This window comes from Hylaeus anthracinus, unplaced genomic scaffold, assembly GCF_026225885.1.
Source record: "Hylaeus anthracinus isolate JK02 unplaced genomic scaffold, UHH_iyHylAnth1.0_haploid 11982, whole genome shotgun sequence".
Taxonomy (NCBI): Eukaryota; Metazoa; Arthropoda; class Insecta; order Hymenoptera; family Colletidae; genus Hylaeus; species Hylaeus anthracinus.
The window spans coordinates 10,349,495-10,371,016 of NW_026534330.1; the positions used below are offsets into that span (position 1 = coordinate 10,349,495).

Genomic DNA, 21,522 nt, shown 5'->3' on the forward strand with positions numbered 1-21,522 from the left:
AAGTACTATTATGACTTTCATGCGTCGTTTAGGGTCCCTTCTCGTGTAATTCATGGATTGCGCAAAACTTGTACATTCCCTCCGGGAAAGAGCAGTTGTTCGACGAGATAGAGACACGCATAAACTTGTCTCAATCGAAAGGAAATATTTTTAGTAGATATTATGATGTCAATCAATTACAGTACCGTAATTCTTACTTAAGAAGTCTGTATTGCTTAAAAATGAAAGAAGATTAATTCTTTGTTTACATTTTCTAAAACTTTCCATAACTTAAGCAATATTATACAATTTTAAACGGAACTTTATAATTGTTCAACTAAATTTGTTATTTTTTTATATTGACACTATAAACCGGAGCAACAGTTTGATATAGACAGCTTGTGATAACGCAAATCGAAAGCCAAAGTGAAAGTTATTATCCATGACAGGAACGAAAAATCTGAATTATAGAATAGGACTTTATTTCTCTCAATGATTAATCATATTACTTTGACTTCCTTCGATCATAGATTAATCATATTAATTTGATTAATTTCAATCAATAATTAATGGTATTTAATGCTTACTATTTAAGTGTATTAAAACATGCACAGTAGAGGTTTAGAGGATTTAATTAGAATTAGTCTATTGCTTCAGACGCTGATGAGGGAACAATTAAATTAAAACACAGCTTCGATGCATTTCGTAAAATGATTGTTATCAATTGGATTATTCGCCGTGTGAGCGATTAATTACTTTACTCCGTTCTGGTTACCATTGTGTGCCAAAAGAGAAAATTCATTTCCATTCATGATGCGTTTAGAGGATCCGTTTTCTAAATAATCATAAGGTATTCCCTGACACCTGGTATTACGTATAATAGACACGATATTGTGTTGACGTTGTCTCATTAAGACGTCACTTGAACGACGAATGATGATTACCCCGAAGGAAGAACAAGTTAATTTAGACAAATTTGATGTTCTAAATACTAGACTAGATTTAGGATTCAATAAACTCGCACAAATTTCTCTTCCACTGTTCAAAGTAATAAAGATGAAAGAGTAAAAAAATTCTAGTAATTAATCCCTCAATAATTTTCAGAAGTGCAACAAATATTTACTCAAATTCCCATCTGTCATTTAAAACCACAATTCGTTCGTTCAAGCGTTCCTGCAATTTTCGAAATTTATTTTCAGAGTTCGCAATTCCACGAAACTCGGAGGCTGTATTAGAAAGCAAACTTGAAATTTCCATCCAGGACACCGATTAGCGTCCTATCAGAAAATTTGCCTGTCGGGGCAGCCAATAATCCGACTGTCGCTATCTACTCGACTGTCCTTAACTAATGCCAGAGGAGTGGGGACTCGGGGGCAGCACTTGACACGAGGAAAGGAAAGGCAACACGACTAGGGAGGTGAAGACTGGAGGTGGCGTCAAGACCAAGCAGTTCGGACTCCAAGGTAATATAAAGGCGTACGTCGACTTCACCTGGTTTAACTTACCTGGAACACCGAACAGCTGCGTTGCCCAGCACGGTCAGGAAGTCCGCCACTGCCACACCACTTTCTACCATCATGTGAGTCCCTTTAAAGAATCAATAATTTCAGTGTCTCTAATTTTCTCCTAGTTTTATTTTAAGTAAACGCTTACAAGCGTTGACAAGAGAAACATCCCATTTCGACATCTGCTTGGGTCCACTTCGGTAGTTAATTTAAATCTAAAACAAGTTAAACATGGACTAAGAACAAGGAGAAACGAAAGGAATAATGAGTAGAGTAATTATAAGAATATTGACTAATGAAATTTTTAAAAATTAACGAGAATGATTACAGGATTACAGGAGATAGTTTTGCCATTTGTTACAAGCCTGCCAATCTATGCGTCATTGTTTTCCTTTGTTGTCATTCACAGTGAAGGGACTTAAAATATTATTTATACTTAAATATTATTTGGATTTGAATATTAATTAGAGAATATGTATAGTTACAATTATAAATTAAATTTTGTTAACTAGAAACGAGGATATTGAAATTTAAGTTATTCTTTTTACCTGATGTTTTATTGGTAATTAAAATCGAAATTAATATTCAGAAAATCATAATTCTATTAACAAAGTATGAAATTATTACTGTGCTTAATTTTATCATTTCAATTATTTGATATTTTGAGTTAAGTTACGATTTAAAGGCTTCAGTTTTATCTGTGTGATTGTGGTTATAAATATAAACAGTTATGTTAGACGCTATTAAATTTTAACATTGTTGTTGTTCATTAAAATTTACGAAACTTTACATTTGTTTCTTTCTTCAAGAATAATTTTACTTTGCGATTGCGTTAATTAAATCCATAATTTATCACTATTAAGATTCTTGATATGACAGCTTTCTACATCTTGTTATGCATAACTCGATATTCAAATTCTTTACCTCAGTTACTTTCATTTATGCAAATTAATCTAATCTAGGCGTATATTTCAAATTAGCGCGATTTTATGCTCGAAGCAAATTTTAAAATTAATTTCTTTTTTTGAGCACATTTGAATATACTTAAATTTTATACATTTTCTCCTCTCCAAACAAATAACATAATTTCACATAGTTAAATGATTTTTAAACATCCGATGAAAATCGAAATTAACATGATATTTCATTATTGGCACAGTAAAATTGGTACAATTTTTATCAAGAACATTCTAACTGACATAATCTGAAATTCTCCTTAGAAACGTGAATCGATTACTGCAACGCAATTCAGCAATAATAATAGCTTCATAAATATTTATTATCTACGTGGAAAATATGAATACTTTATATACTTTTAGAACTTTTAATCTCATTGAATTACACTTACTTTGAGTTGCATTTATCACGTATAATGCATCTTGGGAGAACGAATAAATTCACAGGAAACATTATTTACATTCTTTTCAACTTGGTTAATTCTATTGAATAATGGTAAGAAATCATTTCAATGCATCAAAAGCATTCCACGTCATGCAAACGCGGTTTATCGCGTTAAATTAGATTCAACGATAAGTGGATCACACTATATGTACATGGAATTATGGTGCAGATGTTGCATAAGATGGACAGTATTATGTTTCAACGTAATCTTGAGGTTTGTGTAAATTACGGCACTACCTACTCGTGATGTCCTTAAAAACAATAAAAACATTCGTTGCACGTTTGAAGTAAAACCCACGGTTTACTTGAAATTCTGATACTACTAGTTGTCAAAAAAATTCTAGGTAATTTTATTAAAATTGTAAGTTTGTGAATTTATATCATTTTGAGAAATCTAGTGAATTATTTTAATAAATATTCTTAATCGATATAAAAAAATGTATGATTTTTAAGTATTGTAAATAATTCAAAATAATCTCCGTTTGATGTATTTTATTAATTCGATCAATTGCAACTAGACTAATGAAAGATCGATTACAAAAAATGATTAAGAATTAATCGAATTTTCGGTTTGTTTATCGAGTCACTCCTTAAGTTTAACAAAAACAGAATCCTATTTTATGTTAAAACGGTGATATAAAATTTATAAACCTGTTTTTAACAATCTCATTATTTTCATAAGAATGATACGAATCGTTTAATAGTAAAATATCCAATATGATGCAGAGGATCGTTAAACTCTTGATCGTCCATTTAGGTTTGAAATTGTACCGAGATTATTGATCTCTGTTTCCATTAACGCAAAAACCTGAATACGCAAAGTTTTTGCGCAACCAAGCGATTAAGATTGTTTCCACGAACAGCGATAAAAGTTCCAAACGTAACTTGGATCTTCCGGGTTGATTTCGACATTCAACGGTGGCCTTGCCATTTTCGCATAACAAACAAAATTCGCGCAGGATACCCGTCAGACAACTTCGATATCAAACAAGTATAAAATATGTATATTAAAATAAATATCATAATTACAAATAATTAGTTGACTTTATTAAACGTTGAACTCTTCGATAATCATTTTTAAACTTTTAATTAACCCTGAAATAGAATATTTCTTCTTGAAGTTACTGAAGAGAATATAAAGTGAGGATCAAAACGTTTAATATTTTATAGAGTTAAACAATTATTTGCAATGACAAATCAAATGTAGAAAATACTTATGGAGGAGTTCAAATTAACTTCAATTTGGTCGTTATTTCAAGCATAGAATACTTCTATTATTTTTGAAACGTATCAATTTTTCTTAAAATCGTATAACTTGTCTAATATGAAAAGTAAAATTCATAATATGATAATGAAAATTACATTTGCAACTCTCTTCATCACGCTATGTATCCCGTTATCATATTATGCATTGGTTTTATCATCTGTTTACATATTATACATAGTACTTCATATTAATATTTATTAGTTATTACATAACTACATTACTACACTTGCATTACTTCAAATTGAAGATTATTTGCAATGCTAACTATTTCATTCATTTATCCATTTTCGCAATTAAGTAAGTGTACTTGAAATTTTAAGGTAATCTTCATTTTTAATGACATTCGCTATTGCTCGATTCAACGAGCAAATTGATCGTTCGACGGTCACGATTCATTTCATTTACCGTTGTCACTTTGTTTCGCATAGGCGACAGAAACGTGTCGCACGTGAGATCCTCGCCTTGAAGCCCGTGAAAGTGAAAGGACTTCTGATTTTATCTTGCAGAAGTAAATGCGATTCAGGGGTTAAAAGTACATTACGCTGTTAATTCTCGTTCTTAATATGCAGGTCACTCCTGAACTTTAATACGACCTCTTGCGACGCTTGATAATTAGAAACGAGCAATAGGAATCGCATATTTCATTAACTGTTACATTTTTTACGACAAAGATGTCAAAGCATTGATTTCGATGATAACATAAAGTATTGTACATAATATGATATTACATTGACAAATAAACCTAATATGATTAAAACTGTCTACCACAAAAATTCTGAAATGAATTTCATGGAACGTTTACTATAAAAATTTTGAAATCTCAACCAACAAAAACAATATTTAAAAATGTTCATAACGTCCCGTCAATGTTTTCCACAAAAACATACCGAGTGAACCGATTTTTTTCAAGAGAAAATGTTAATTCTAATAAAATTTAGAAGTATGAAATTAAACTGGTTTTCATATACCTGATATTGATTGGTCAGATAAGAACATTAAGAACTAAGATGTGAAATGAATGCTAGCAAAAGAGAGAAATTTAAGAAGTGTGCCAAAGAGGCTAACATAAAGAAAAAATTTGATACAATCTATAACAAAATCATAAGAGACGACTTTCTCTCGGCATAGAGTAGAAAGTTTAGGCTCCATTGGCGTGGTTGATCGCATTTGACAGTGTAAAAGCTTCTTGTTGCTTTCGTTGCTCACGGTATGCGATTAACAGAGCAAAACGAATGGTAGTAAAGTTTGACTCGTTTCTATGAATCGCTGGAGACTAGAGTATACGAGAAACATAAAACCGGCATCAACATACGATCTCTTGCTTTCCTGTTTCCATCGTTTGCACAGTGTTGCACGGACACTTTTCATGCCCTGTCACATCCCCAGTAACATTCGAAATATTATTTTATACGACATACAGTATGAGAACTATGAAATACTTTGATAGTACATATGACACTAGTATATTTACAAATGTTGTGTGGGGAAAAACAAGATATGTATATAAATGAATTATAAAAAGAATGTACAGAAATCAGCTACATGATGTTAATAACTTACTGCATTAAAAGCATTTACATATATACATATATAAATAAAGGAAATACATCTTAATTGCCACTGAGAAGAATATTTTTCAGTAATAACACTACATGCTTGTCAACAATAATCTTAAAGAAATAATGATAAAAAGAGTAGTACAATTATTACAAAAATTGTAAGAAATCTTAGATGGCATTAGACATGAAATGGGATTCTTTTACGGTTGAGAAATAATAGTTATCGATGAAAATCGTGGTCGGCAAAATTTGGTTCATATTTATCTCGTGGTTTCACTTTGGACCTGAATAATCTCGCCTACATAAGGCGGATTTCACCGAGAAGGACAAAAAGAGCCCAACCGAAAACGAAAGCTTTTCGAGGCTAAGAAAGATGGAGCAAATAAAGCGATGAGAAGAAAAAAAGAATAAGTAGGGGAACCAGACGGAGAAGTAGCCCGGAGCAGTGAAAGTCGTAAACCGGGTTGAACTTTGCCGAGAATGGTCACGCTGGGTGATTTAACGCGATGCGAACGAAAAAATAAACGAGATGAAATTACAAAAATACCCCGAACGCCTACTTGCGCACTTACGTAAGAACGAGTCGTCGGCTTATTTTTCTGCTGCGACCCCCGTTAGTATGTGTGCCTCGGCGATCACTCTCGATATGACGCAAATGTCGTACCACGGTTTCCTACTTGATATTCAATATATCCTGTTCTTATTTTCTTGGAGACAAGTAAGGAGTCATTATATTTTTCAGTTGTATATTTTATTATTCGGTCATTTTTATTCATTATTTTCTGCTGCGACCTGCAATAGTATGTTTGCCCTGACGATTACTCTTAATATGATGCAGAAGTTGTTCCACGGTTTCTTTCGTCGTTAACGAATTTTAAAACTTCCACTATTTAGGAAAAAATCGAGATAAAAACCCAGAACAGCATTTTGCTGAGGTTGCGATGCCGGGTTATGGCGCAATCTTATCGTTTCGTTGGTCGTATTTTCATGCAACTTTTGCGGAAATAATATTGAGTTTGATTGCGTTAGTACCGCAATGGATTTAGTGTCTCTTTCTATTAATAGCGCGATATGTGTTGCGTAAAACATGTGATAAATAAAATTGAAATGGTAATAAACTAACTACCTACATTGAAATAGTTATCTAGATAAACATTTCAAAAATAGAATAAAAGTTGATCAACTGTTTATGCGTTATTTGTTAAATGATAATTGGAATTTTAGAACGAATTCGAGAAATGTAATGCTGAATATAATTGTATTGCAATGTTAATGTCTCGTGGATTTATTACATTTTTAATAAAAGAATATTGTTTTTAGGGTGGTGTGGTCGGTGCTAATACTAGCAGCAGCCATTTTGGCGGAAGCAGCAGTACCAAACCCGCCAAATTCCGGCATCACCACCGTCGGGTCTTTGAAATTGGCAACAGCAGCGGACTGTGCTGGTGTCGTCGCTTTTTCTGCCACTAAGGGATCTATCGATGTGAGCTCAGACTTTATATTAATTTACAATGAAAAAAATATTAAAATTTTAAGCCAATCTTCTAACGACAATTACGATTGCTTGAATTGATGTATAAATTATGGTGGTCATGAAACCATTGTAAATGTATCATAAGTCATCTGAAATTCAAGCTCAAATCGATAATAATTCAATATAATATACATAATTGTTTCATAATAGTTTCATAAAAATATAATATAATAGTTTAGAGTTATAACTGAGTTCCTGAAAGCCAGCAATCTTAGAATATAACATTTGTAGAAATAAGTCATAATATATTAAATATATTATATATTGAACATGGTACAAGAACTTATGGACCAGCGATGGTTCAAATCCATTTTTTCTGTTACTAATAAAAAAAAAATAATAATGTAATAGTTCAACATTGATTTGTTTGTCTCAGAATGCCAGAGTCCTTCTCGCCGAGACGCTGGTTGACAAAGGAGTGGGCTATGTCGCCCAAACAGGGATTTTCATCACTCATTGCCCGGGCCTGTACCAATTCAGTTTCGCCGGTTACGGCAGCACCGATCTTCGACTCACTTTGAAAAAGAAATTGAACAACTCCGACAGTTGGGGACCAGTGATCAGCGTTGGTCCAGGAGGAGGCTCCAATCTGGTCCTGCTGGACCTCGAAGCTGGAGATCACGTCGCCGTTTTCGTTGATTCCGGAAAAGTAGCCGACGGTGTTTCGTTCTCCGGATACCGAATCGCCAAGAAATAACCGACTCGCTCGATAAACCGACCACGACGATCGCGTACCATCTGACAACTCCAAACGCTATTTGGAAGATCATTGACTACGGAAAATTCCACGATTAACCGGGATTCAACGTAAACGTAAAGTTGTTCTTTCAAGAGACCATAATTTCAGTAATCAGCCATCCAATCGACAATTCCTAATCGACGAAAAATGGTTCCAATCATCAAAAATGTTCCGAGGCTGGTTACTGGTCTTTCTGCTAAGATTTTGTAATTATCATCGTTACCTGAAATCGACCTGATACTGAAGAGTGCAAAATTGAGAAATCTCAATGTTCGATCCGAATTTACTGAACTTGTGAATTCGTTATACATTTTCTTGTTTATATCTGATAGTTAAGATGAATCGCTTGAAAATTATTCGCGTCCAAGTTGTTCGAATTCTTAATTCGGAAATGTTCGATCAGAGCGGTTTCAATCTTCTCCACGAACCTAATGCTCTGTGATAGCCATTTTCCTATGATCGCTTTCTTTTCCCGTCTCGCAATTTCATTGATGTCATTGGTTTTTTAAATGGAATCGCATCGGCACGTATCAATGAAAGTGCGAGGATATGCCTTAAACTATTCACAATTTGTGATCGATATATTGTATCTTCCACTTCATCTTTTCTATTTTATCTTCCATCTCGTCGCTACATATATCTCATCTATCTCTTTGCTATCTCCCCTTACGTGTTTCTCTCTATTCCATCAACAAGTACAAATTCATTTTTAATTTCCTTACTTTAATCCTTACTTTGACCCAAAATTTTCTTTTCTTCCTTTGTAAAAATGAACTATCTACCTATCCCTATCTTTTATTCTCCTTCATAACTTCTACTGTTTCTACCTTCTGATGCTCTATTTCTCTATGTTCTTCCTATCTTTTAATACTCAATCTTTCTACACTTCCAATCTCTCTCCTTTACTCTCAACTATTTTGTTGTTACCGTTACCTGTACAATTTTCTTACATACCTATCAGTATTACAATTTCAAAATTTGCTGAGTTTGTCACCCAATACTCTTTCGTAAACCTATCTTCCTTTCTCTTCTCAACTTTGACTCTTTTAAATTGTCCTCGACTTGCACACCTTTCTTCATGTTTCTCGCTGTCTATTGTGATGCTGTAATTATCCACACGTTATAATTGTTCAGTCTTTTTTTTCGTCATTGCTTGTCCCTTTATTACTGTGTCAATGAGAGCTCCTTTCCAAACCTTCTATACTTTTTACTATTTCTTTACACTTCAAATCTCTAAGTGCTATTTTTCTATCCTAATTTAAGCTATTCTAATTTTCTATCCTAATTAGAATGCTATTCTCTCAAAAAATAATTTTATCTTTCTCTTTTCTTTTCTTAGATTCTTATGCTCTTCTGTGATCTTATCGTCTTTACGAACTACTTATGTAAATTGAATTTTAATTGAAGTTTTTCCTATTTTTTTCACGATGTTGTTCTTCTATTCTTCGTATACTGGTATTCCTGTTACTGTCCTTTTTTATACTTCTATCTTGCTATCATTCCTATTACTATTCTTCTCTATACTTTTATATAGCTACTCTCAATTTCTTATTTCTGCCTTTACTTTCGATTTTTCAACTTTCTACACTTCCCTTTCGATTATATTTAGAGTCTGTTGTAAAAATTACCTTTCTTCTATATTTTATCTCTGTCGTCCTTCGTAACCTATTTTTTTTTCTTTTTATTCTCTTTTACTGAAAGTTCTCGCTGAAATTCTAATCTGATTTTTGTATCAGCTTCCTTCTATATTTTACCTTCTTCCGAATACTACTATTTCCTGTTACTGTCTTCTCATTGCCTATTCTTCCGACAATTTAAAATTTAAATACTTCTCTACTGCCTACGTACATATCTTATTAATTCTTGCTTTCACTTTCTCCTGTTCACTCTTTCAATTTTAAATGAAACTTCACTAGAAAGTTTCTTTTACTCGCGTTTCTAGTCCTGTACGATTTTTACACTATTACCGTACCACTTCTTTACTTCGTTCAGGCGTCTGCATCAATACATACATATTTGAGTTTCTGTTAAACTTTTCCGGTTTCTTCTTTGTTCTCAAATGCTTTTTATTTGCTATATTTTCACTATTCTTTTCTATCTTCTGCTTCTGCTCCCGAAACTCTTCTATAAGCGTTCTTTACTTTATTCTATCATTCATTTTTTACAATTTTGTAAATATGTCTACAACTTTCTCTCTATCACCTGTACCCTCAATCTTTCTACATAGCTTTCCCTCAGCTCTAACTTTCCTCTGTCCTCTTTTCTTCGAATCTTCGTCGTCTAAAAATATAAATTTCATTCTAATTTAAAAAAAAAAACGTGTGTCGCTAAAAGGCGACATCGCTTCTAGTCTTCTTATCGATACGACTATAAAATTGAAATCTCCAAATGCTGTGCATTTTATTTTATATGAGATACTTCTTCATCTCTATTATTTGTCTTGTATAAGAAATTCGTTCTATGTATTCTTTCCAAAATATTTCTACTCTATCTACTTCAAAAAATTCCTTACTCCTCTCAATCTACACGCTATACCTTCATATCTCTCTAATTCTTTATTCTACCTCTCTGAATATTTTCTTTGTCAAATGGTTTAAAAGAATCGTTTCAGTTTACATTCTTACGTAAGATACGTCTTCCTATCAATTTCTTTAAAACGTCTCTTATTGTTCTATCTATTCTCCACCTGTATTTCGTCTCAACTTGTTTTAAAATGTCTCTTACTATGTTCTGTATCTCCACTTACGCAAGACATGTCTTTCTGCCAATTTCTTTTAAAACCTTTCTTATAGCTTTTGCTATTCCTTGTATTTCCTCTCTCAACTGGCTTAAAAAAAATCTTTTAGTGTGTTTAGTTTCTGCTCTTATATAAGATACGTCAACATGTCAATATCTTTTAAGAAGTCCCTTATTGATCTTTCTGTTCTTCCCCTGTGTTCCCTCTCGCGACTGGTTTAAACAAACTTTTCACTATGCTCGATTTCTGCTCTTACGTAAGATACGTCTTTCTGTCCATTTCTTTTGAAACGTTTCATATTGCTCTTGCCATCCTTCCTCTGTGTTACTTCTCTTCACTTGTCTTGAAAAGTACCTTGCTATACTCGTTTCTACTCTTACGCAAAACATTGCTTCCTTCTTTTTCCTTTACACTAAGTTTACGGAGGATCTTAATACCTTTCATTGTGTTCTTTTATTTTTAACATTTATGTTGCAAGAACTCTTTGATCACGTTTATGTCTATCACCGAAATAATTTAGACGTATGCCGATCTCTTTTACTACATAAAAGTCAGCATAAGTGTTTGGCAAAAATATAAATGGTGTCTGTAACTTTCCTTGTGAAATTTGGAATGATTCAAAATGACCGTGCTCAGTGAACCTAGTGTGGAAAAAGTCTTTTGCTACACGGTATTCAAGAATGAAGCCTTTGTGTCTCTCTAATTCTTTCCTCTTTCTATTTTTTTCAAATATTTTCTTTCATTCTACGCTTTATTTTCTACCTTCTATTCTGCAGTTCAAAATCTATCCTGCAAATCTTCTCGCTACTTCTCTCCTCATACTCTACTTTCTGCCAAAAATCTCTCTTTTCAATCCCTCGGACGAATTCCCACGAATTTTGTACATACTCTCCCAACACCCTGAGAAAATTCCATCGATCTGCAAGCGAACCAACGAAAAAGAACGCGCAGCGAAACGGAAACGATTCGCGTCGCTCTCAATCTCGAAAAAATCGCGTTTCCTCCTCGCTTTTCTCACCTCTAGTCTAGTCCTCTCACCTGTCGTTGTCCGATCTATGCTACAGAAAAGCTCTACTTTACGAAAGAATAATGCGAACACCTATCTGTGCAACTCCTTCCCACTGTGCTGTGATTCTCAAGTGCTATAGACGTTAGCGTACAAATCCAAGGCATCCTCAGCTGCTGCTACTTGTTTCTGTTCTGCTAACGTCACCGTTCCATCTTTCGCGATAAAAGTAGCCGACTATTTCCTGTATCAGGGTGAACTTTTACTTTTAACCTGCTCTGTAAGCCTGTGACAGTTGCTGCACGAACCTAAAATTTTCTTGCAAAGCAACATATCTGACGCGCTAACGCGTCACGTATGTTTCGATGTCCTATAGTGGATTAGAAATTACGTCTTGGTTTTTTTTTCCTTTTTTTCGTATCGGAAGAATAAATTAACCGAAGGTCAAGCAACTGTTACCATAATCTATCTGTTTACAATAAATGATCCGGCTCTTATATCTGTCTTTCTTTTTAAACATTCTACTCTTCCTTTCTCTCTCTACCTGTCTCGCATCTCTCTCGCTTGTGTTCTGATATTTTATCCGGATATCAACACGACAATAGCCCCTCGTCGACGCGACGGCTCGTTTCGTATGTCTCTCCACTCTGTTCTCTAATCTGCATTCGCTATCACAGCAGTTACGTTGTCGAGAAGTCTCTAATCGAATCGCAAAGAAAAATGCAGTAAAAAAGCAAAACCTACCTTGCGGAAAGGAGCAGACGTTCAAGCGTGGAAATGAGCGTGCGCGTGGCTGCGAACAGTGTGTTTTTTATATATATATATATATATATTTCGTTTCGTTTATTAAACGTCTTTATTTGATCTTTGTAAAGTTTATAAGTAACCTGTAAGCATTATCATTGTTTTCATTGCTGAAAAGAACGAAGGATCTATAAAAGCATTGAACAAGCTCGTCCAAAGTTTCTTGAGTAATCATCCCCTCTGGACTCCCTGAATAAAAGTTTATCGTCCCGTTTGATTAGCGCGGCGATAGATCAGATGCTGAGTTCCACGTGACCACCTAAAAGTCCTGCGTAATGTTCGAGAACGGGGTAGACTTCCTCTTGCAGAAATTCTTTTACTTGCTGGGGTGCTCTACCGACGAAAGTCGACGGATCGAGAATGCTGTCCAGTTGATCCAGGATCGGCGCGAAGTAAGGATCCTTCTTGATCCGTTCGACTAAATCGTTGTCTCGACCGTGTTGCTTCACCTCGGCGCCGGCTTTTTGTGACAGAACTCGTATTTTTTCGTGGCACACCTGTTACAAAAATATATTTTTTAAGTAAAAAGTACAGTATACTGCAGTGATTACAGTATAAAGAACATTATATTTCTTTTTTGAAAAGGTCCAAATTTTAATATTTTTTACATTTCGTTTGAATTATAGAACGGCAAGCAAAAGGGTAGGTAACGTTACTTTACAGTTAATCTCGTGTGTAAAAGTGTAGGAGGTGAGAAAAACTCACGTTTTCACACATGAAACCCATTTTTATGTTAGATACAAAATCTTGGTCAATAGTAAAATGATATTTTCCAATAATTCTAGTAATTATATTCTGTATATTTACCTGTCGGTCGCCGCCAGCCTTCACCATCGCCATTATTACGTTTTCCGCGGTCATGAATGGCAGCTCTTGGGCCACGTGCCTGGCAATGACCTTGGGGTAAACAACGAGGCCCTCTGTGATATTCTGAAGGGTCATCAGAATCACGTCGGCCGACAAGAACGCCTCTGACAAAGTGATCCTTCTATTCGCCGAGTCATCGAGTGTCCTTTCCAACCATTGTGTCGCGGCCGTCTGCAGAGCGTTGTTGGCCAATGTCATCAAATGACGGGCTATACTGCAACACCTCTCGGAACGCATCGGGTTCCTTTTATAGGGCATGGCGCTGGACCCTATTTGGGTAGTTTCGAAGGGCTCCTCGATTTCCTTCATGTTTGCTAGAAGTCTGATGTCGCTGCAAATCTAAAAAATTAAACAAATGTTTATTAATAATCTAAGATCTAAGTTCTACTTAGAATTATTAAGCCTGTGGTCCATCAACCCTGACCTGGTTTTTTAATTTCTAGAAAAAAATAAAAACGGAATATGAAATTACTTTATGAACAGTCGAACCCAAAGAACTCAGGGTATTCAAACACTCCACGTCAACTTTCCTGCTGTAAGTCTGTCCTGTTACAGGGTAGTGTTTCTCAAAGCCAGCCGATTTGGTCACCAAGCGATCTAATTGCTTCACTTTTTCTTCGTCACCTGATAAAATAAATAAATCAGATAAAATGAAGAAAATTCGAGGTATAATTCTAATAAAGACGATGTTTTCCAACTTGAAGACTTTAAGTCTAAGCTCTTCTCCGAATATCTTATAGATCATAAGTTCAATTGTTTAACAATGCTTTTTAATAAAAGAAAATTACTTGAACAGATAGAGAGCTGAACACGATATTTAAAATGTCGTTTATTTATCTATGATGTATACTCACCGTTAAACAATTGAAGAAATGAAGCCTGAGTGCCAGTGGTGCCCTTCACTCCGCGGAATTTGAGATCATTCCTAGCACGTCGAAGAGCTCTCTCGTCTAACAAGAGATCATGAAGCCAGAGGGACGCTCGTTTACCAACAGTTGTTAATTGAGCTGGTTGGAGGTGAGTGAATCCCAGCGTCGGTAAATCGAAATACGTCAAAGCGAATTCCGCCAGACGTGATAGAACTGTCGCCAATTTTGGCAACAATATGTCGAATCCATTACGAAGGATTATTAGATCCTATGAAAGAAACATAATTGTTATTCAGTAAGTAAATATTAAATAAAACACCAGGAACGATCATTGTGAAGGTATAACGAAGGTGAGCTAATTGTGATAATAATCAAGGAAGTAAGCGTCAAAGAAAATAGAAATATATAACTGAATATACTGAAGAGAATCGGAACAAGACGGTTGACTTTATATTAATTTTTTTTATAACGTTAAATTAAATTATCTGGAAAACCATTTGATGAGAAATTCTTGCAATAATAGTTGAAGGTTTTTCTTTTATGAGAAATCTATTAACAACTATAAATATATTACATTAAAAAATTGTTTGGATAATATACGTTAAAATTTACCGTATTATCTCCGACATAGCAACTGGTTGCGCCCAAATGGATGATGGGAGCAGCTGTCATGCACTGATTTCCAAAAACATGAACGTGAGCCATAACGTCGTGTCTCGTTGCCTTTTCTTCTTTTGCAGCGGCTTCAAAGTCGATGTCGTCAATGTGAGACTCCATTTCAGCTATTTGTTCTGGAGTAATAGCTAAGCCCAACTCCTAAAATCATTTAATGAACAAGTTTATATTATCTAGTTGTAGACAAATAAGGGAATATATTTGTTGAATGTATATTTGTCTAGGCGATATTATTTATTTTTATGTAAGATGTCTATTTTTCTTGTGAAAATTTACTACAAAATAATTTTGAAACTTCCTAAAAATATAGTTCAAATCATGCTTATAACTCGATTATTTTCTTGTATTTTTTTCTAGTATAGATTTTATATAAAAATAGAAATGCATATTATGATACTTCATGAAATAATTTTTGTTTATTCGATGTTCCATAAGGTTTTAGAAACTTGAGGTGAATATTCAATAAAAGAAAGAAATATTTTGTTACATTAAAGTGTGGCAATGCATTTTAATCGAACGGAGTCAAAGAAATTTGACAAAAATAATCAGAAAGATATTGCCGTAGATATCGAGACAATGAAAACTGCATCGATGCTATCAAACTGTCGTCGACATCAACTACATAAATCAGGAAGAATCCATTCTGGGTTACGTGAATAACAACAAACGTTGGATATTTCGATGGCATCGAGTTGAATTATCGCTGGAGATAATACAATAAATGTACAGGTGCTTTCTATACTTCTTATCCCTCTTTCAGCGTACGCTGTATCATCTGATTAGATAAAGAGGGCTTGGTACTGGGTCGAAGGCATTCGAAACACCGTGAATTTCATTCCGTGCGCACGTTTCCACTGTGAAAAGTACATTTTACAAAAGTGTAGACATGGTGTCCCTAGAGACTGTTGCGAGTATAGTGATAAAAGTTCTCAAGTTGGTGAGAGGGATTCTACATCTATTCATGTTTAATTAACAAAATGTTTCGTCGATAATTCGTAATTCGATTGAAATTGTTCAAAATGTGTCAGTTAGTGATTAGGCAGCGAGGAGTATTAGTTTTATGTTCAAAAATCAACGCATCGGCATTAAATAACGAATAGTGAGGAAATTATTATCGTGAAAATTAGATAGAAATGATTAGAAGGAAAAATTAGAAGATGATAGACTGTACAATAATCCTGTTAACGTATAGAATGCTTATCTTGGCTAGAATAGTGATTTCATTAACATTGTAGCCTATATACAAAAGTACATTGTGTATTGTGACTAATTTTTTCTGCTTAATTATAGTACCTATCAATCACGTCAGAAAAAAATTTGGTAATCGATATTAAATCTTTGGAGGACATGCCTGTTAATCAAACTACCATGTATTAATTATTATTAATTAGAGGGAAAATATGCAATTCATCGATATAATTAGTTTGAATTCTTTTCTAATAATTAATACTAAAAATAGTAGCAAAAGTGTTGTTAACAATTGATTAATTTTAAAAAGAACTTCGTCTAACACGAATAAAATTTCTTTACTTCGTAGCTCTAATGTCAAAAGTAAAATATTTCTCCGAAATAGAAATCGAATTTGTTTGAGCACCAATATAAAAATACTTTGTGCAGAAAGACAATTGTTGTTCGTTCATATTAAAATACAAAAGTGAAAGTAAATATCAGGTCACTGTTAAATTCTAGAACTGCATCAACGTTATTTAAACATGAAATATTTTGTATCGACAAACGATTGAAAATATTTGTTGCCTCGAGTTATCTTACGGCGATACCATGCTACGAAAAAATTATTGATAGTGACGTGAAGATTTCACAGCAATTTAAATAACAATCACGATTATCCTTTGTATTAATCTGATCAAGATTCGGTTATATTTCGACCAGGTGACACATTGTGCCAATTTCCGGCAATTAGTGCAATACCTGCGTCGATAAATCATCGTAACTAGACTCATTCAAGAAGCATTTGTACACGATTCTATGATTCATTTCGGTCCTTATCGGTGTACGATAAGGAACTTTGTTTGCAAAGCGATATGACGCCCTTCTCCATGTAGGTACGGTATTGCGATATGAGCGTGCTACATCTTGCTAGAGTCAAATTTTCCTAACAATTTATTCGAGCTAAAATGTCAACATTATCAGAAATTAACACGTACGTCTGCTTCTAAGATTCTTATTACGTTTGATTTCCGGAAATATCAGGTGTTAATCTGTAAAAGTATGTCGTGCCACGTTTACCCTTTGTATTAACCCTCTATTGAACATGATAATGATATGTTTGCTTTAGAAAGCCACAGAATTAATATATACGTCTCGCACAATTTATGTTATAGAGGGTTTGAGAGAACTATATCTCATCTGGAAATATTAAAAGCTAAAAATAATAGATTCGAGTTAGAAATATGATGTTTGATTTCTAATGTTTCTCGTTCGTCACTCTACTCTTATTTAACTTTTCAGGTTATTAATTTCATTATCCTGATCCTGTACCGAGTAGGATACAATGGGGAATTCCTGGGAGTCGGAGGAACATGGAATTTGAACGAAGACAAAAATCCAGACGCAGAAATCGTTGCTTCTGGCGTTTTGGTGGGATTCTTCATCTACACCAGCGTAGTTCTCATCAGTTACTGCTTTGGGGTCCTGAACCATAAGAAAACACTTGTTGTAAGACGAAATTTTGAATTATTTATATACAAACTTTTATTCGAATTTTTCTAAAATGCAAATCTCCATTAACAACGCTGCCGTGCAACGTTTCGATTACTGCAACCTTGTTTTTTAATGCATGTAATTCATGCATAACGTATATTTGACATAATTGCAGTGTTGACTGTATTTGTCTCGTTTCTTTTAGATGTCCAAGAATATGATCCTTTGAGTTACTACTAACAAAAATAATAATTAATATTTAATTACAATTTTGTTGAACGTAATTTTTATTTATGAAATCGATAGAAAAAATTGTATGTAAATTATCAGTATTTGCAGAGCACAATATTTCATTAATTGAATAAAAAATTTATGTACCGGTACCGAATATTAATTTTTGACGACTTCTAAAAAAGCGTTATTTTTCAGGAAATTATAATGAACTTCGTTGGAACCTTTATGTTTATTGCTGTGGGTGGTACGGCGCTTCACTATTGGCACGGTTACCAATCAGAACATAAATTCGATGCCATCGTTCAGGAAAGACAGGTAATAAAAGATCGCTAGTGTGAAACGTGTGATCGTCAAGAAACGATAAGATTAAAAGGGCTTAGAGAAAACTAACGTTATGAAGCTTGCAATCTAAGAGTTCAATATAACTGTGTCGATTATTCTCCTCTTTGGTAACATTTCGATTTGATTTTATTTCACGTTCGTACATTTGTATTCTACATAGCTTGTACCAGTTGCATTAAATCTATTTAATTTTTCAGGCGGGTCTAGCTGTTGGATCATTATGTGTCATCGAAGGTGCCGCATACCTCGTGGATCTGATACTGAGCTTTCTGCATTTCGCGAAAGCCCGCGATGAGTATTAGAATAGTCACGTAACGCTTAAGTATCATCTCGTCACGCCTGATTCCAAACAGTGAAGTCTACATCACAAACAGGAATTGATAGTAAAACCTTTCGTTATTGCATTGACAATTCTTTTAAAGTATTCTTCATGTGTATGTAACAACTCATCCAGTGGTAGACATCGAAATGTTAGTTAATTAATGATTATCGGAGTCCAAGTCCGTTTATACAATTGTTTAATTTCTCAGCTTAAAGTAAACTGTTCATTCTAAATGACATAAACCTTCACGAACACATTCTGACGTATTCGTAACGCTATTAACAAGCAACTCGTGCGACACATGTAACGACACACGATACAACATTTTCTAGTTGTATTATCAGTAAGATGTATTACTAAATATAGGAATTAATAAATAATTTTTATATCGTTATCATCATATTTTCCTTATGTACGATACACAAACTTCTCATAAACGTTTTTTTTTACACTTCACTTGACTCTTCAAGCACCAAATGTATCCACTTTGAAAACAACAATTTGAACGATAAACTTTCAATTTTAATATTTTAAATTTGTACTGTTTTGCCTCCATTAAGAACTCATACCTGATCATCGAGAGGTATTATCGATTTGAAACAAATGCAAACAATCTGTCGATAATTTCATGGTGTACATGCACGTTAATTTTACGATATCAAGAAGATCGTTCAGAATATTAATAATATTAATAATATTAAGAAGAACTTTAAAGTAAAATATAAACAAGTTTGAAGTGCAAGAATGGGTCGAGCATGCATAGAGCTCTGGACAAACGTCCACTACGTTTTAAAATTTATAGTAGTTGTAAGTTGAATTTTATTAAATTGATACATCATTGAAAGCAATATAATTAATAAAGTTCCTATTCTTTTAGTGCCTCATGGTGCTCGTGGAATTTTTAGTCTTCGATGTGACCACGAAACAATACTATCGTTACGCTTATTTAGAAGGATATTACTTGATCGCTCTTTCATATTTAGTAATCGTTTTGTATGGATACACCTGGTTCGACTCAACTCCGATTCTGGTAATTGAATCTTACAATTTCACATTAAAACTTATATTTTGATCGATCTTTTGTTCTGTTTCTAGCTTTCTGAATAAAACATTCTACTAAAATATACAAGAATTTTTGATCTGTCAAACAGTTAGTATAATATACTGAAAAAGTATGAGAGTACTTGGAGGAATCATATTGAAAAAAAATTTTTTTTTTTTTTTAAATCATTTGACTATCTCAATGTTATCGTCATTTCTTATAAATGTTTCAACTTGTGAATTGAGTAATCTTCAGACTTACAGTTACTATCATTAGAATGCAAATTTGTACAATTAGAAGATCACATATGTAAAACATCACGTTGAATAGTTTTTCCAAGGAAAAACTACATTGTGATAACAGTCTTTTATAAACTTTTTATTGAAGAAAATTATACGTACATACACATAAAATTAATTATCGTTGATTTAATATTGAATGAAACTTGTAAAATATATAGTATATAGTAACTAAATATTGAACTTTAATTAAATTTCGTCGTATGCACAATTTTCTTCATAATTTTAATATATATTTCATATAAAATTGTTGTTTTAATTGATTTTGTTTTTTCCATCCAGGAAACTTTAATAGTGGGTGCATCGATAGTTATGATGATCTTTACGATTATTTCTTACGTCCGCTACGACGAATCGATGTACATAGTACATAGTAAGTTTACTATAATCCATTGAATTTACAATTGTAAGATATTAATGCATTAATAACATCGGCTTTTTAGGATACGAGCATTACAAATATGTAGTTTTCATTGTAATGACCCTGGGTAAGTACATATACCCGTTGCTATTTACTTTTACGCCGGTATAAACTGTGTCAAACAATGGCAAACTCCTCTATTTCCATTCTCCTTTAACAGTGGCGCTCGTACTACTCATCATCGACTTCATTCTGCTTATAATGCAAGCCTTAGGAAAGAGCCCAGGCTTCATGAAAAGTTCAGGCAGATCGAGGCAAACCGTAGGCGATTAAAATTTCCAATTAAAACGACGAGAATGATAATATTAAAATGTATCTTCTGCATTTCGAAATAAACTAAACAAATAATTTAAGCCAATGTGATAAAAAAAAAAATAATAATAACTTCTTGTAATTGCAAGAATAATATATAATGTTCAACGAATGAGTGAAAGTATCACTTTTCAACCTAATCGATATATTGTATGGCCGAAAATTGCAAAGATCATCGGCGATATTCGGCCATTTGGCTTTCGAAACTCGAGGCAGTTGATGATTAGATCAATAAACATGTTCGAATTTGCACGTCGGCTTCTGAGAGACTTCAGCTTCCTCTTGAAAGTCCTGGAGCTGGTAAAATAAATCCTCTTATCATAGTTGCGCGTATTTTCACAATTTCATAACTGTTTGTTGGTTGTTTAGATTATAGCTGTCATTTGCCTCAGGGAACTCTCGAAATATAGCGAGTATCTGATACCAAGATGGCTCTGGATTATTTATTGCATCGACTCGTCGACGTACTCTATCATCTATTTTTCTATCGCGATGACACATGTGTTTGAGAAGCCACGCAAACTACCAGTTAGTTTAAACAGAAATTCACGTATTTTTAATTGTACTAACTTGATCTCTTTCCATGCTTGTACACTGTTCAAAATCATTTAGAGGTTCGGCAACTCGAACGAGGTAGTCGATATTTTTCTTATTGGATCTACAGCTAGTATTAAAGTTTCCTAGGTAAAAAAGAGTTTATCAATGCAGAATTAAGTATAAAAGAGGTAAAGATCGCTATTTGTTAGTCTCAATATAATCGTCATTTAATACAACGTTTCGACTCACAGGTTCGAGTCATCTTTGCATCTACTAAATACAAATTGTTTAAATTATAAATTTCTATATGTACAAGAATACGTTGAACATCTTTTCCATGCTAGAATAACCTATTTGACATATTGTTTCGCCTATTTCTCGTTTTCTAAATGTACTAAGGGCAATAAGAA

The 21,522-nt window shown here is 33.7% G+C and overlaps 4 protein-coding genes across 4 annotated transcripts in view; 3 read left to right on the top strand and 1 right to left on the bottom strand.

Moving 5' to 3' along the window:
• Positions 1-1,395: 1,395 nt before the first annotated feature.
• Positions 1,396-11,356, top strand: LOC128885870 (uncharacterized). Its single transcript, XM_054140191.1, has 3 exons — positions 1,396-1,558; positions 7,032-7,194; positions 7,622-11,356. Coding segments are annotated over exons 1-3 (486 nt in total). The 5' UTR covers positions 1,396-1,556; the 3' UTR covers positions 7,943-11,356.
• Positions 11,357-12,545: 1,189 nt separating this feature from the next.
• LOC128885856 (adenylosuccinate lyase) overlaps positions 12,546-21,522 on the bottom strand; it is a 36,995-nt gene continuing 28,018 nt past the window's right edge. Inside the window, exons 2-6 of the mRNA XM_054140171.1 lie at positions 14,880-15,083; positions 14,253-14,535; positions 13,871-14,022; positions 13,339-13,737; positions 12,546-13,028 (exon numbers count right to left, since the gene is read on the bottom strand). Of these exons, the coding sequence (XP_053996146.1) occupies positions 12,765-13,028; positions 13,339-13,737; positions 13,871-14,022; positions 14,253-14,535; positions 14,880-15,083 (1,302 nt within the window). The 3' untranslated portion in view covers positions 12,546-12,764. The remainder of the gene's footprint in view (positions 13,029-13,338; positions 13,738-13,870; positions 14,023-14,252; positions 14,536-14,879; positions 15,084-21,522) is intronic.
• Positions 15,724-18,895, top strand: LOC128885871 (protein snakeskin). The gene is made up of 4 exons (XM_054140192.1): positions 15,724-15,879; positions 17,412-17,618; positions 18,033-18,152; positions 18,377-18,895. Exons 1-4 carry the CDS (start codon positions 15,829-15,831, stop codon positions 18,479-18,481), a joined length of 483 nt encoding a protein of 160 aa, XP_053996167.1. The 5' UTR covers positions 15,724-15,828; the 3' UTR covers positions 18,482-18,895.
• LOC128885872 (uncharacterized) lies at positions 19,030-20,555 on the top strand. The gene is made up of 4 exons (XM_054140193.1): positions 19,030-19,531; positions 20,125-20,215; positions 20,286-20,330; positions 20,424-20,555. The coding sequence occupies exons 1-4, from the start codon at positions 19,385-19,387 to the stop codon at positions 20,534-20,536; spliced, it is 396 nt and encodes a 131-aa protein (XP_053996168.1). The 5' UTR covers positions 19,030-19,384; the 3' UTR covers positions 20,537-20,555.

Excerpts from the sequence above, each read along its gene's own strand:
- LOC128885870 (XM_054140191.1), top strand. Across the intron at positions 7,195-7,621 it reads CCACTAAGGGATCTATCGAT|AATGCCAGAGTCCTTCTCGC; the intron begins GTGAGCTCAGAC and ends TGTTTGTCTCAG.
- LOC128885871 (XM_054140192.1), top strand. The coding sequence starts at position 15,829 with ATGGTGTCCCTAGAGACTGTTGCGAGTATAGTGATAAAAGTTCTCAAG. Across the intron at positions 15,880-17,411 it reads TGATAAAAGTTCTCAAGTTG|GTTATTAATTTCATTATCCT; the intron begins GTGAGAGGGATT and ends TTAACTTTTCAG. Across the intron at positions 18,153-18,376 it reads CCATCGTTCAGGAAAGACAG|GCGGGTCTAGCTGTTGGATC; the intron begins GTAATAAAAGAT and ends TTAATTTTTCAG.
- LOC128885872 (XM_054140193.1), top strand. The coding sequence starts at position 19,385 with ATGGTGCTCGTGGAATTTTTAGTCTTCGATGTGACCACGAAACAATAC. Across the intron at positions 20,216-20,285 it reads ATCGATGTACATAGTACATA|GATACGAGCATTACAAATAT; the intron begins GTAAGTTTACTA and ends TCGGCTTTTTAG. Across the intron at positions 20,331-20,423 it reads TTTCATTGTAATGACCCTGG|TGGCGCTCGTACTACTCATC; the intron begins GTAAGTACATAT and ends CTCCTTTAACAG.